This window comes from Podarcis cretensis, assembly GCF_951804945.1.
Source record: "Podarcis cretensis genome assembly, chromosome: Z".
Lineage (NCBI taxonomy): Eukaryota > Metazoa > Chordata > Lepidosauria > Squamata > Lacertidae > Podarcis > Podarcis cretensis.
The window spans coordinates 1,335,427-1,351,267 of record NC_137184.1 but is presented as its reverse complement, the minus strand read 5'-3'; the positions used below and the strand labels follow the sequence as shown (position 1 = coordinate 1,351,267).

Here is a 15,841-nt window from a genome sequence, read left to right as displayed (position 1 = left end):
TCTGCCTCTCAGTATACCCATCCCAAACCCATTCTCCCCTCCCTTCCCTGTGGCAACAAGCTGGTTCAGGGGGGCCAGTATATGCCATGGAGCATGTGCAGTGCTGCCCTTTGACCAAGGGGAATGGCCAGAAAATGGGGGTTAGGAGCACCAGCAAGGAGGCTGCCTCCACTGTCCCCAGCATCTGCTTGCCTTATGCAAAGAACAGCTGAAAAAGAGAGAGATTCCCTTCTCCATCTATTTCCAGTTAAGGTATTTGAACTCCCAGTGTGTTTTTCCAGCTCCTGTACTGTACACAAGCAAAAATTCACAGAAGGATCAGATCAGATATTATTATTATTATTATTATTATTATTATTATTATTAACTATTATGAGAGCTATAAATTCTAACCAAAACAATCTCCTATCCTTTACCTGGGCTCCAACTAATTGGAGAAGTGCAAAGTTTACAGGAAGCACATCAATGTCAGTGTTGATGGCTGTCTGGTCAAAAGGGCAGGCCTTGCGGTGAAGCTTATTCAAGCAGGTCTTGCAGACCGTGTGTGAGCAGCCTAAGCTGATGGGCTTGTGCACATTCTCGTCGAATTCGTTGTAGCAGATTGGGCAGGACAGGAACTCTGTCCACTGAGCCGCCTGCACAGGCATCGTGAAAGCCAGGCACTCAGTCAGATAGCTAGCAAACCATGCTGTCTCTTGTCCAGGGGTCTGGCGGCTGTGAAGCAAATAAATAAATAAATGAATAAATATTTTTCTCCAGCTATATCCAAAGCTGATCACCAGCCACCACTGACACAATGACCTTACCCACCCACCCCAAATGGTTTTGTAAATATATAGTTCCATGTAAGTATCTACAGTTCATGTACAGTGAAGAGCTTCCCATCCATTGAAGTGTTAAAAACAGTGCATTTGATAACTAAGAGACCACAGCTAATCCATTTTTTTTTTGTTCTGGAGTAAGGTTCCATGTGATTAGAAAGTATCATGGCAACACTATGAGTTACTATGACTTTACTGAATTGTATTAATTGCATTGATGACCCTGTTGCTGCTGTTTGCTTTATTTATACACTATTTTGTTTGATATTATGATGATTGCAGTGTTTGTTTTTAATGCTATTATTAAGATTGTGAACTGCTTTGAGTTCAACATTTGTTGTTGGAAAAGTGGAATACAAATATTGTATCAAATCAAATATACAAATGCATTTTTGAATACAGACATATGTACATTCCTTTGCTTTTTCAAGCTGCAAAAAAGGTTGGGAGGTGTTCGTTTTCATTTAAAAACAAAAAGCAAAACACACAGCTGTCCACTACCTAGGATGCTACACTGGCATGGGGGTGCAGGTTGACATTCTTGCTCAGTGGCAAACAGCAGATAGGTTAAGATGGCATACATATATCTTAGATCAGCTACAAAAGCACATGAACGCCTTAGTGTTGAGAAGGAAGACTGCAAATATAGTCGTATCTTGGTTTTTGAACAGCTTAGGTCTCGAATGTTTTGGCTGCCAAACGCCGCAACCCCTGAAGTGACTGTTCCAGTTTGCAAAATATTTTTGAAATCCGAACGTCCGATGGGGCTTCCACTGCTTCCGATTGACTGCAGGAACTTCCTGCAGCCAATCAGAAGCCATGCTTTGGTTTCCAAACATTTTGGAAGTCGAACGGACTTCCGGAATGGATTCCATTTAACTTCCAAGGTATAACTGTATAGCATTGTTTCTGTCCCTCAGTGGCTTAGCCTGAGTTGCAAACAAACTACTTGGCAATTAGGCAATTATCTGGCTGCACCTACCCATCTGAACTCACTATTTGCTACACAAGCCTTGTCTTTTGAGCCTGCAAATGGAATACACACACACACACCGCAAACACTACACCACACTTTCCAAATGTCCCTTTTTTCCAGGGAGAGTCCCAGATTTACAGAAGCTGATGTGATCCTGGAATGCCCCACTTTTCCTTAATATGTCTCTATTTTCATCAGAGAAGTGTTGTAGGATACAGAGTTATGCAACCCCTGAGCCAAGGAGATAAGTAGCTATGCAACCTTTAGAAGACATCTGAAGACAGTCCTGTATAGGGAAGTTTTAAAATGTTTATTGTTTTATTATGTTTGTATATATGTTGGAAGTCGCCTAGAGTAGTTCGGGCAACTCTGTCATATGGGCAGGATATACAGTGAGGGGAGAAAGTATATGATTCCCTGCTAAATTTGCCCATTTGCCCTCTGACGAAGAAATGACCAGTCCATAATTTTAATGGTAGGTTTAATGGTATTCTGTCTCTCACAGCTACAATAAACCTACCATTAAAATTATGGACTGGCCATTTCTTCGTCAGAGGGCAAACGGGCAAATTTAGCAGGGGATCATATACTTTCCCCCCTCACTGTAAATAATAAAAAGATGATGATGATGATGATGGAATAAAAGGTAAAGGTAAAGGTACCCCTGCCCGTACGGGCCAGTCTTGACAGACTCTGGGGTTGTGCGCCCATCTCACTTAAGAGGCCAGGGGCCAGCGCTGTCCGGAGACACTTCCGGGTCACGTGGCCAGCGTGACATCGCTGCTCTGGCGAGCCAGAGCCGCACACGGAAACGCCGTTTACCTTCCCGCTGGTAAGCGGTCCCTATTTATCTACTTGCACCCGGAGGTGCTTTCGAACTGCTAGGTTGGCAGGCGCTGGGACCGAGCAGCGGGAGCGCACCCCGCCGCAGGGATTCGAACCGCTGACCTTTCGATCGGCAAGTCCTAGGCGCTGAGGCTTTAACCCACAGCGCCACCTGCGTCCCTTGATGATGGAATAGGATGTCCCTATTTCCATTGGAGAGATGTTGAAGGGTATGCTAACCTCAAAAGACCCTGCCACAACCGTCAGTGAATGGGCTAAACAAAACACTTTCAGCCTACTGGCAAAAGCCAAGAAGGTAGGGGCACAGCCTAGCCTCCTTTGGAAACAAGTTCCACAATCTGGTTACAGCTGCTGAGAAAGTCATCTCTCTCCACCAGGGAAGAGGTAGGCAGTTAAAATAAAGATAACGTACCTCCAAGCTCAGATGGAATGGGGGGGGCACTTTTGCAGGTGATTTTACATGACACAGCTAGGTTAGCCAACAGGTGTTTGGCATCTAATGCCTTGGGTGTCTCTAATCCTGCCAAACTCCCAGCTTCCAAGGCAGTAACATCCACATCCATACCCACAGCCGACGACAACACTTAGATAATGCAATTATAACACACAGGCACAGTTCAACTCTTTGGGAACTATGGCCAATCACATTTAACCAACCTGTCCTTTGTAACACCTCAGGTTTGGGAGATGCAGAACCAATCTGTTTGTTTGTTTGTTTGCAAAGCTTTTTCTATTTGGCAGAGTCAGAGCTGTGGGCATGCTGGGATTACGTGGAAGCATGGGAGTGGGGAGAAAGAGCACAGAATGTGATATTAGGAATGGCTTCCTGAGCATCTGTTTTTGTTATCCAACTCCTAAATTAAGTTTCTAGCCATTAAGTTCATGAAGAAATGATTGAAAGTGTAGGCAATCCCTGTTGCTGAATCACAGAAGCCTAATGAACAGCAGTAGGGCATTGGTGCCCATCCCCATGGTCAGCAAAACTAGAATGAATTATGCAAAATAAGGGAATTTGCATTATTTACACAGCCTGGGCAAGTTCAACTCCAGCATTTTAATTTTGTTAGGATGGGAATGCACAGAGAATGGATACCAAGAAGGCACTGGAAACTGGAGTGGAGCTATTTCAACATTCTCACAAGCCACATCCTGGCTCCCAAATTGAGAGCTGCACATCAAAACTGAAATGGGAAGCAGCCCCACCCACAGTGGGCAGGCCTTGACCTTCAGGTACCACAAGCAGGAAAACCACTAAACTGGCTGCTTGTGATGGGCATCAGCAATCTCACAGCAATATGCCTCTCAGTAACATGCAATGTGATGATGGGCAGGGTGAGGGCCAGCAAGCAGAGACTGAATCCCAACAAGACAGAGGCACTATAGATGAGCAGTTGCTGGATCTAGGAATTACACATATTGCCTGTTCTGGATGGGGTTGCAATCCCTCTGGTGCCAGCTGATGGGCGGGTGGGCATTTTTTTGGGGGGAAAGGTCCTTGTGGGCCAAACTAGACCCTCTGGAGGGCTAAAATTGGCCTACAGGCTGGAGGTTCCCCACCCCTGTTATAAGGAATGATTGTTTACAGCTGGAATTTTTAGTATTGTTGGTTTTATTATGTATTGAGGTTTAACACATTTTCTTTGCTACCTGCTCTGGGGCAGCTTTATACAGTGAAAGTATGGGCTATGAATAGGTTGCATCCAACTAAGCTCTACTATGAGTAGTTCTATTTAAATTAATGAGCCTAAGTTTGCCATGCCCATTGATATAAACGGATCTGCTCTGAGTAAGACTGCCCTGGGTACAACCCTAAGTTTTAAAATAAATATGGGCAGCTTTATCCGAAGACCCTTATTTTTGCTACCTTCTCCAGGAGCCAAAGATAGCTCCAGGCAGAAGGGGGGAGCTGCCAAAGATGAAGGCTTTGGGCTAGATGTCTTCAGCAGGCTAATGCTTGCCTTGCTTCTGTTGCTGCTGCCCATGGTCGTATCTTCCTCCTCCAGGCCCAATACACACTGCCTGCCAGGGAGAGGCTGCTGGTTCTCTTGCTTGCGCCTGTCACTGCACCCTGGTTCAGAGGCAGAAGGTGCACAGGCAGAAGGAGCAGCAACAGCAGCACCAGAAGGCTCCAGGGCCGGCAGTGGTAGTCCCTGTTGCGGAACGGGCTTTGGCAGGGCCCCAGCCATGTCAAACCCTGATGCTGGCACTTGCAAAGAACCACTGGGTCATCATTCAACCCACCAACTGGGGTAGATTCAAAGAGTCAGGGCTTGGACCTTGTTATGCAGCTGAAAAACAGGAATGAAAATATGCAGCCACATTAGATTCTCGTGAAGGTGAACAAGGAAGACAGTAAATCACTTCTGCATAGTGGGCAAATCTGAATTGCACCTGAATTCCTCAGTTTCTGATTTCATATCTCACTTGGGCTTTGGCTGTGCAACAATCTAATTAGTAGCAACACATGAAAGTGCTTACTAGAATGCTGCTGATTAAGACTTGCTTTTTTGCATACACTTTAATTACAACCATCTGTTTAAAAATTCTGTTTGGAACCTCAGCTATCTAATGCCCTTAAGCAACAGGATATGCTTGATACACAGTGTTCTTATCTGCACTCTGAGTATTAACATTTGGAAGGATTATTATTTCTGATTCTTCCAACTTCTGATTTCTGTGCTGCTTTTGCTGATGTAACATGTACAGGCGTTCCCAACGTGTGATCAACTCACAAGTGACCATGTATATGCACAGTGCCGGAAAATAAAATAATTCAGTTCTGTAAGGCGCCTTTTTTTAAAAAAAAACAAAGTCCCCCATGATATTCTTGCAAGGAAGCTGGTAAAATGTGGGTTGAACGAGGTGAGCTTTAGGTGGATTTATAGCTGGTTGACTGACTGAACCCAAAGATTTCTCATTAATGGTTCCTTGTCATCCTGGAAAAAAAGTGACCAAGTGAGGTGCTGCAGGGTTCTGTCCTGGGTCCATTGTTGTTTGACGTCTTTATAAACAACTTGGATGAAGGAACTGAGGGAATGCTCATCCACTATGCAGATGGCACCAAACTGGAAGGGCTAGCTAATGACGCTAAAGACAGACTCAGAATTCAAAATGACCTCAACATATTGGAGAACAGGGCCCAGGCTAACAAAATGAATTTCAATAAGGACAAAAGTCAGGGCCTGCACTGAGGGAGGAAGAACCAGTTGCACAAAGATAGGATGGGGGACACCTGACTAACTAGCAATACATGTGAAAATAACTTAGGAGTCTTAGTAACGCACAAACTTAACATAAGTCAACTGTGTGATGCAGCAGTGAAACAGCTAATGCTATTCTCAGCTGCATCAACAGAAGTCTAGGGTCCAGATCAAGGGAAGTAACAGTACCACTCTATTCTGCCTTGGCCAGACCATACTTGGAACACTGTGTCTAATTCTGGGCACCACAATTTAAGAAGGATGTTGACAAGCTGGAAGGTGTGCAGAGGAGGGCGACCAAGATGATCAAGGGTCTGGAAACCAAGCCTAATGAGGAACAGTTGAAGGAGCTGGGTATGCTTCGCCTGGAAAAGAGGAGACTGAGAAGAGATATGTGAGCCATCTTCAAATATCTTAAGGGCTGTCACATGGAAGAGGCAGCAAGCTTGTTTTCTCCTGCCATGGAGGGTAGGACTCAAACCAATGGATTGAAGTTACAAGAGAGGAGATTCTCACTAAACATACAGAAAATCTTTATGACAGCAAGAGCTGTTCAACAGTGGAACAGTCTCCCTCAGGAGGCGCTGGACTTTCCTTCCTTGGAGGTTTTTAAGCAGAGGCTTTTGGATGGCCATCTGTCATGGATGCTTGAGCTGAGATTCCTGCCTTGCCAAGGGTCGGACTAGATACCAGTAAACCCTACGGTCCCTTCCAACTCTTCAATTCTATAATTCTGCAATTCTTTGATCTGGCATCACAAAGAACAGTGGAGGTTTCTCCTTTGTAACTGTGCTCAGCAGCAACTGTTAAACACATCCGCTGTGAATTTGTCCTGAAGGAGGATAACAGCAACTATTAGCCATTAAAAATTAAACAAAACCTCCATGGTCAGAGCCAGTATACCTTTGTTTATTAGATGTACGGGACAAAATAACAGAAGATGCTGGGAGCAACATGGGTTAAAAGAGTTTTGCATGGGTTTTGCAATCTTTCAGATGAGCTTCAAGCAAAATTGGTTTATTTATTGCCCCTACCCCCCAATCTCCCCAGGTCTTCAGGATGGGCAGGGTTAGCCTTTTAAATAAAAATAAATAAATAAATAAATAAATAAATAACACAGCTTCCTTAGACCAAGTGCCTCACAGCTCAATCCTAACTATGGATAAATTATTTTTAAATTAATGGCACTTGCTTCTAAGTGAACATTGCTAGAGAGATGCTTGTTTATGTGCAATTTTAAGCAGATTTCTCTGAAACTAAGCTTGACTGAAACCAACTTTACATACTTTCAAATAGTTGTTGTTGTTGTTGTTGTTGAAACTGCATTACAATGTTACTAAAAACAAAGCCATGGTTTCAGTGGCACCAAACTCCATGCTTTGGCTAGTTACAACTAGTGAGAAATACACAGTGTCTTCAGGGAGGCGAGAGTCACTAATTTCCATCCAAACTAAACATGAATTTGTCTAGTCTATAGAAAGGGGAGGATTCAAAAATTATATTGAGCTGGAGCACCTCGGTCAGTTCACTACTTGCACTCAACAAGGTATTCGCATGGAATTACTTACAGAGAGGACTTCCGTCTTTTACACACCAGTTTTCTTCTGTAGCAGCCAGATAGAGACCTGAGTCATAGTCAAAGCCCAGGGAAGAACAGCAGTCACAATAATAGCACCCTGCATCGTTTAGACGTGATGACTTGAAGCTTAAATAAACCTTCTCTAGATAGAACAGACTCACTTATTTCTGCACATTGCATGATGTCTGCCACAAGCCAGGGCTCAGTCCTGGAATATGTGAAGAAATAAAGAAGACACACACCCTGAGCATGTGCAGAATGCCATTCCTTCATGTCTCATTAGCCCCTGCCTACTCCCACATTGCTGGGGCCAGCAGACAAAACTTCCAGATCACACAATCTGTCTTTAGAAATGAAGCACCAGCCACAACTAGGCCTCCCTATTAGAAGAGTTTCATATAGTGAATGGCTGCATTCGGGTGTCATGCTAAACCATGACTTATAGTGATTGGAACAAACGAGGTTTTCCTTGGCCCACTCCCCTGTGGTGCTACTATGCTGGTCAAGGAGATCAAAAGCTTCTGCTTCCATTTTTTCTTTCTTAATCACAGATTGGTGCTATGTCCAAATGCCCAAACTGTGGTTAATTTTAACTATGGTTTGTTGAAGCAACCCTGCTTCATGCCCATGAACTGAAATTTAAACCATAGTTCACATGAAATAGAGATTGGTCCAGGCCATAGTATATCATAGTTGATGGCTTATTGTGGACATGGAGATCACTCCTGCTGTGCTCACTACATGAATGGGAGCAACAAACTATAATCCATGGCCTAGTGCTACATCTGAACCAGGGATTGTGGCTTGTTCATGAATACAAACCTTGGCTTGAGCAAAGTGAGAGCCATTAACTATGGTTTACCACAACCTGTGAATGCAGCCTGTCAGCCTTGCATGAAATAAGAAACTGAGGTTAATAAAGAATGAAAGTGAAAGCTTTGGATCACCTCCTCATAACAGCACTGCAGGAAAGGGGGGGGGTGAGCTTGTGATTTGCCTAGGCTTATTCTCTTAATGATAAACAGTAGTTTAATGTAGCCTTCCCCAGCCTAGTAGCCTGAAGCATGCGGAAGGCGCAACTTTCACCCTCCCTAGCCATGCTGCCTGTGGGAGGTGCAGTAGGGGTCTGGAGGAAGTACAGTGGTACCTCTGGTTGCGAATGGGATCCGTTCCGGAGGCCCGTTCGCAACATGAGCAGAACGCAACCAGCATCTGCGCGTGCGCGGGTCGCGATTCGCCGCTTCTGAGAATGCGTGTGATGTCATTTTGTGCATCTGCACATGCGCGAGCAGTGAAACCCGGAAGTAACCCATTCCGGTACTTCTGGGTCGTCACGGCACGCAACCTGAAAACGCTCAACCTGAAGCAAACATAACATGAGGTATGACTGTATAGTGGGGTGGAGGGAAGCAAATACTGCACAGCACGTTATTGGCTGTGCTGCATGCTGGACCCTCCCCTGAGGGTACAGTGAGTGCTCTGTCATCCAGTCCTTGAACCTGCAGGTGCTGTTGGTTTGTTTTAAATAAAATCTCCTCCATCCACAATGACTGTGGATGAGGATGCTGATCTGACTTGTGTAAGTGAAACCTGGGCAGATGAGCAGCAAGGAGTTGGGTTTTCCCCAGCAGGGTATTTTTTGCCAACCTGGGTATTCAGGGCAGCATGAGGGGTTTTTTTTGGGGGGGCGGGGGTGTCCTGTAATACTCTGTTTCTAGGCTTACCACATGACCAAATTCAAGTAGAGGACATGTTAGGAGGCTGCTGGTATACTGCCCAGTTGTCTTCCTGCTTGAGCTGACATAGGCAGTCTCTATACCGTGAACCACTGAGCTGTTGGTCATGGGGGACTTCAATATTCATGCTGGATCTGGGGCAGCTGAGTACTTCATGCCTATCATGAGAAAGATGGGGCCTTCCGAACATGTCATTGGTCCAATGCTTACAGCTGGACATGCTCTGGACAGGACAGAAAGAGGGTGATCTGAGAGTGGAGGCTATTATCAACATTCCCTTTTCATGATCGTCACCCCCTGGTGAGATTCAGGCTGTCACTGTCCTTTTCTCTATGTGGGAGAAGGGTATCAGTTAGGATGGCCCACTCTGACAGAAAGATGCCAACAACTACTACTACTACTTCCAGAGGTTGAGTCAAACAGATTCCCAAACAGTTGGGGTTCCTACCTCCCCAGCTGGGGCTCCTACCTCCCCAGCTGATAGGACTGATGCTCCTGTCTAAGTCCCATGGAGTGGAGAGGTGACCCAGGATCACTCCTACTTGATAAAGCCCAGATAGCTCTGTGGTACACCAGGGAGTAGAGGGTGCTCAAGCAGGTTGGGAGATGGCTTGAATGTGTGGAGGAAAACTCCAGACAAATGCAACTGAACTAGTATTCATTTATTATTGAGTCTGCTTAGTAGCAGTGAAGGAGGCAAAGAGTGTTTCTTTGCTTCTTCCATTGCATCCTTTATATGCTGTCCAGCGGAGCTATTTTGTTGCATTTAACAAATTGGCCTAAATGAGTTTTTGGAACCCACAGCATCCTGCTATGTCTTGTTTGCAAGACATTTTAAGGATAAAATTGTATCTGCCAGGACTTGGACTCCACTATTGTAGCAGGTCAGTCTCAAGAGGTACCCAGAGTACTGTCTGGGCCAGTTTTGTTGGACGAATTCTAGCTGACATGGCTTGAGGTTGTGGACAATGTGTTGGTGGATCACTTGACTTCTTGCTCTTGCCCCTCAAAGCTGGTAAAATCTATGGGGGCGGGGCTTGTTAGGCAGGGAGGGGAGGGATTAATGCCTCGTTGCTATATGGAGCAGTCCCAGGCAACCTGAGATAGGTGGTGTTAAGGTCACTCCTGGTCAATATTCCCTGGACCCAAACGATATGGACAAAACAGAAGAGTGACTCCTGTCCCTTTCTTGTGCAAGGTTCTCAAGTGTGCAGTCACTAACCAGCAAAAGACAATCTTGGATGGGACTGATTTTCTGGACCATTCCTATTGGAGTTTGTTCCTGCTCTTGGAAGAAAAACTGCCAATATGATGACCTACGCTGGGAGAGATGGGAGTGTCACCCTGTTGATTGTCCTCTCAGTGGCTTTTGATACCATCCATCTTGCTATCCTTTTAGAGTTAAAAATGGGTGGTGCTGCCTTGTTGTGGTACCAGTTGTAGCTGTATGGTTAGCTCCAGGAGGTGGTGTCTTGGGGGCGGGGCGGGTATTGTTTGGTCCCATGGAATCTCCAATGCAGGTTTCTGCAATGTTCAGTTTTATCCCCCATGCTATTCTACATCATGCTGCTGAATGGAGACATTCAGAGTTTGGGAGTGTGTCATCAGTACTCCAATCCAGTTAAGGCAGAGACACTGTTAGTGGGCAGTTCCTCAGTCTGTACAGGGTGTGTGTGTAACCTGTTAGGATGGGATCACACCTCTCCTGAAGGAGCAGGTACTCAGCTAGGGGGTACTATTGGATCCATCAATGTCACTGCAGACACAAGTGGTTTGCATGGTGCAGAGCACCATCTCTCTGCCCTGTCTGGTGGCCCAGCTGCAACCCCATCTGGATTAGGATAGCCTGGCTTTGGTAGTCTATGATCTAATAACCTCTAGTTAGATTATTGCATTATATGTTGAGCGGCCTTTGAAGATAGTTTAGAAACTGATGCTTCTGCAAAATTATTGACTACGACCAGCTAGCCCAATGGGGAAGGGTGCTAACAAGCCAAGAGAGGAGGTTGGAAGAACCAGAAGATGACCCCTGACCTGTCACAGAGAACTTGGCACTGCCTCTGCCATTGGCAGCAGACCCACACCTCTGAAAGAAGCATGTTCCTTGAAGTGCACCAGTCTCTTAGAGAGTATTTCAAGTGTGCTGTGTCTCGCCTTTAAGGGGGGGCGCATGACCAGTTGTAATGTCTTCTTCAAAGCTACTGTCTGGTCTTGGACCCATGATGTCATTCTTTAACTATACGATCTGTTAACGTAGCCTGACCTGTACCACTGCAAGCCTTGAATGAAGCTTATTTCCCCCCCCCCCTCACACATAAGCATTTGAGTGGGAGCCTGGACCATCTTTCCACCTATGAGCCTACCTAGACCCTATGACAATAATCTCAGGTCCTTCTTAGGGTACCACCTCCAAAAGAGGTTTGCAGTGAGAGAACAGGCCTTTTCAGTGGTAGATGGCCCCCAACCCTGTAATCTGCAGAATGCTTTCCTGTCACCAACACAGTTATTTTTTTGGCACTAGGGGAAGACGTTCTTATTCTCCCATGTATTTAAGCACTGATACTGTGTTGGGTCTTTTTGTGTTTTTCTAGTAGGAATTGGTGCTTACCCTGCTGCTGAGTGGGGAAGAGTGGTTTTGTATTCTGACTTATTTTTGTGAGTGAATGCTTCAGTGTAATTTTTAAATACAGTATTTTCTTTGGGTTTCTTCAGAACTTCTTTGCAAGAAGCAAAATGCAAATAAGTAAGTAAGTAAATGATAAAAAACATCTGCTTGGCACAGGGCTGGGAAAGACTCGTTTATCATGACATACAAATGCAGCCAGCAAGTGGTATAGGACAGGACACAGAATGGATGCAACCTTTTGTCCTAGAAACCAAAAAACTGCCACTTCTGAGAACAGATAATTCAATTTATTCCACAAAAAGAGCAGCAGCTCAAGGCACACCAAAGCACCACCCTGCTACTTCCATTTATAACTTTGCTTGAACCAAACAAATTTTAAATGAAAATAGTCACATTAGCATTAACATAAAAACATTAGTAACACTTTTTGTATGGCTGTGAGATTTTGTGTGATAGGGTTAAATTGGGGGAGGATAGTTGGGGATTTTTAATGGTAGTTTAGTCTGAAATTTATTCTGTTTTAACTCCTTGATTTTTTAATTCTTATTAAATGAATTTTAATTTTTTTATTAAAATGGTGCCAACTTTATTTTAGAAACGTACAAATACATGTCAAAAAAGTAGGGGGAATAAAAAAAGAATCAATAAAACTAACATGGGAAACTGCCAGGCTATCTGTCCACACAAGCCAGTATTGAGGGACTGACCGGAGCTCTCCAGGGTTTCAGTCAGAGAAGGATCTTTCTCATTCACTTGCTATCTAATCCTTTTAACTGAATATGCTGGGGACTGAACCTGGGACCTTCTGCATGTAAAGGTATGCGCTCTACAAGTAAGGTATGGCCACTTCCTTGAGGACTGCTTCCTTTGAGCTGAAATCTAAATAAATACGTATAGTTATGTATTTCACTTCTCCAACTCTGCTCCCTTCTACATGGGAAGACAGCCATTCTACTTGAACAATAGCTTGTGAAAAGTCACCTGTGATGGAACTGATATGGCTCAGAAAGTCAAAGGTTATTGGGCACCCCACTGCTGGTGCAAATAACAGAATTCTGAATTACGCAGAGCTCTTCCAAAAGGTAGCGATTAAAAGCTCTTGCTCGCTGAAGAATTTTGTGCCGCTCAGAAGCTTGCTTCCCTCAAAGTCACATCATAATAATAAACATTGCCATAACTATTTTATCTCTCTAGAAATGGTAATGATTGTGTTCAGAACCCTTTAGTTCAATCAACTATGCCCCTTTGATTGTTCAAGGCACAGACCATCTCTAAGCAGCTGCAGCAAGCTGAGCTAAATAGCTGGCATCTCTTGAGCTATTCTAGCATACATGCTGCATTTTTCCGTGCTGTAAAGTCTAAGCAGTGGAAAGACAAACTGGGCCTTGTTCAGACCACCACATAGCTGAGCTTCAATACATTTCCACCAGCATTTTGTCTTCAAATTTCCCACAGGATATAAGGATGAAAAGCACTTCTATCATCTTTGAACAGGAGCACAATCAAATTTTAACTCATAAGCTAACTAACCCCACCACATGTAGGCTTATAAAAAATATTTCTATGCTCACTAGGAGGAAGGGGTGGTGGCGGGAAACTATAATAAAAATAATGGCATTAGGGTGACAAGTTTTGCAAGGATCTAATTTTAAAGCGACCACCTCTGCATACAGAGCACAATGTTAGGAATAATAATTTTGAGAGTTTGAGCAGGTTGCTTGAAATCAGGGGTGGGGAACCTGTGGGGCTCCAAGGCGTTGTTCCACTATAACTCCCATCATCCCTGACCACTGCTCACATTGGCTGGGACTAATGCAAGTTCAAGCCCAACGACACCAGGGCTGCAGATTCTCCATCCCTGATTTAAACTCTCATGAGGACAAGCAGACGAGGTGGCAAATGGTGGTGCCTTTTGCCTAGAATGAAAGGGCTGCTCCGAACACACCAGAATTCCCACATGAAAAACACTTCCATGTGTGAAACAGCATACAATGCACACATAGATCATCACATGTGACATAAACACAATACACATGTAGCCTGGGAAGCAGTGGCATGCGTTGTGTACTGTTTCTTTGATAAATATTTCCCATGTACAGAAGTTATCATGTCTAAAGCAGTCCTTTGGGGCATTTAGCAACCTGGCTTAACTGTCTGCTTGTGTGCATATACTTGACCTGAACATATTAACATGCTGGGCATGCAACCTCACACCTTTTAAAAATCTGAGCTCTGACTGTAGAATCCTGCAGATACATTTTGTGCAACCTGAAAGCTCATACCCAACATTTTAATCATCTGGGGGCAGGGGGTGCTCACATAGTTCTTCTCAAACTTCCCAATAACCAGGGAAAGTTGAAAGTGGAGGCAAAAGAAGATGACAGAACAGGGCTAGGGGATAGGAAGATAGCGCCTGTCCTACCATTAGGCAGACTAAGGCAGCCAACCTAGGCAACTGCTTCTGGGTATCAGGAAAGGGCAACAAATTGCTAATTATTTTGTTTGTTGCAATTTCACTGTTAGAGGGAGAAACAATTTTGGGGATTTCTTCCTCGAGTGCTAAGGCAGCTACATCGTTCTTGAGTACTATGCATCAAGATCCAGTGTGGTTAGGGAGAAGAGACATCATCTGCTGCTCTGCCTTGGGCAGCAGAATAACTTAGGTTAGCCCTGGGAGGGTGAGATGAAACAAAGTGATGTGTTTCAAAGGTGTACACATACACGACCCCTCTTCTTTCGAGGGAAAAAGTTCCCCTTATTCCTCATACAAACTCTTGCCCCAAGAGAAGAGGGGGGAATTAGTGTGTGTGAGGCACCCACCCAGGGCACCCCACCCCTGTGCAGCCCAGCTATCAATACTGGGGAGCAAAACATAAAGGGTCCCTTGCCAAAGGCCCAACTAGTGCAGCTGCCTGTTTCTGGCAGCAGCTAACCAGAAGGACTCCCCAATTCGCAAGCAGGACACAGGAGCACAGCAGCACTCGCCCAGCTCACCACCAGCAACCCATCAGCCCCCAGTGACCACGGCCCGTAGGGCAGCCTTGTTCCCGAGAGGGACTGCTGGTGGGGAGCCCAGCCTGTGTGTGCATTGGGGGCGGGGGGCTTCTCTCTTTCTCCCGACCCCACGGGCTACCAATACTTTTTTGAAGGGGGAGGGAGAGGGAAATGACATCAAAAACAACAACTCCCGCGTCCCCCCCCCCAAATAATCGCAATTCACTTTTCTTCCCTTTGGGGTCTGAGTGGGGGGAGGGGGAGGGGTGATGACCCACACTGAATGGAAGCCCACTCCCCGCACAGCAGCCGGGGGGGGGGCGGGAACAAGCACTGCAGGGGAGTGGGAAGTGGAGGGTCGCCCTTCTTCGCCGCCCCCCTCCCGCTGGGAACGGGCCACGCCCCCTCCCTCCCCCCAATTTCACCCCCTCGGCCCGCGGGGTGAGAGGGCAGAAGGGGGGCGGGGCCGCCTTCCGCCTCACAGCCGCCGCTGGGCCCCCGCCCTCCCGGGCCCCCTACCTGCAGGAGGGCCCGGGATCTCCTCACACCCCCTCAGGGGCGCACCCCGGAGCAGCCCAGCGGCGGCGGCGGCGACGGCGCCTCCTCATCGCGGTGACAGCCGGGAGCCCCGCCCAGATCGGGCCCGCCCCACCTCTCGCGAGCGTTCGCCTCGCAGCCGCGGCCCCGCCCACCTCCACCCCAAAGTCACGTGGACGGAGGCGCGCTTGCTGGGCACGGAGAGAGAGAGAGCATAGGAAGAAGCGTCAGAAGGGCATACCACAGAGATGAAGCGCCCAGATGGGACAAGTAGCGACGATAGATACCGCGCAGCGACGACCGCTCCCCGCTCCTCGTTCCACCTCGCCAGCCGCTTTGCAACGCGCGTGCGCCCTGCGCAGTAGTGAGGCCGGCGGGCGGAAGAGGCGACGTGCGCCGCGGCTGCGCTTTCTGTAATTCGCGCACGTTCGCACAATCACGGAACGATAGAGCGTTAAAGGGACCCCCGAGGGTCATCTAGCCCACCCCTGCACTTCACCGCACTAGAAACATTCGGTCGTGGCTG

At 46.2% G+C, this 15,841-nt stretch overlaps 1 protein-coding gene across 4 annotated transcripts in view; it reads right to left on the bottom strand.

Annotated features, from left to right (window-relative positions):
* The window catches only part of RC3H2 (ring finger and CCCH-type domains 2), a 54,644-nt gene extending 39,222 nt beyond the window's left edge, over window positions 1-15,422 (bottom strand). For 2 of the 4 annotated variants that reach the window (XM_079961950.1, XM_079961953.1), the window contains exons 1-3: window positions 15,298-15,422; window positions 7,584-7,630; window positions 417-714 (exon numbers count right to left, since the gene is read on the bottom strand). In XM_079961950.1, coding sequence (XP_079818076.1) covers window positions 417-714; window positions 7,584-7,597 — 312 coding nt within the window. In that variant the 5' untranslated portion in view covers window positions 7,598-7,630; window positions 15,298-15,422. Of the gene's footprint in view, window positions 1-416; window positions 715-7,411; window positions 7,631-15,297 lie in introns of all 4 variants that reach the window. The other 2 variants (XM_079961951.1, XM_079961952.1) reach the window with 2 other exon arrangements.
* Between the last annotated feature and the right edge of the window lie 419 nt (window positions 15,423-15,841).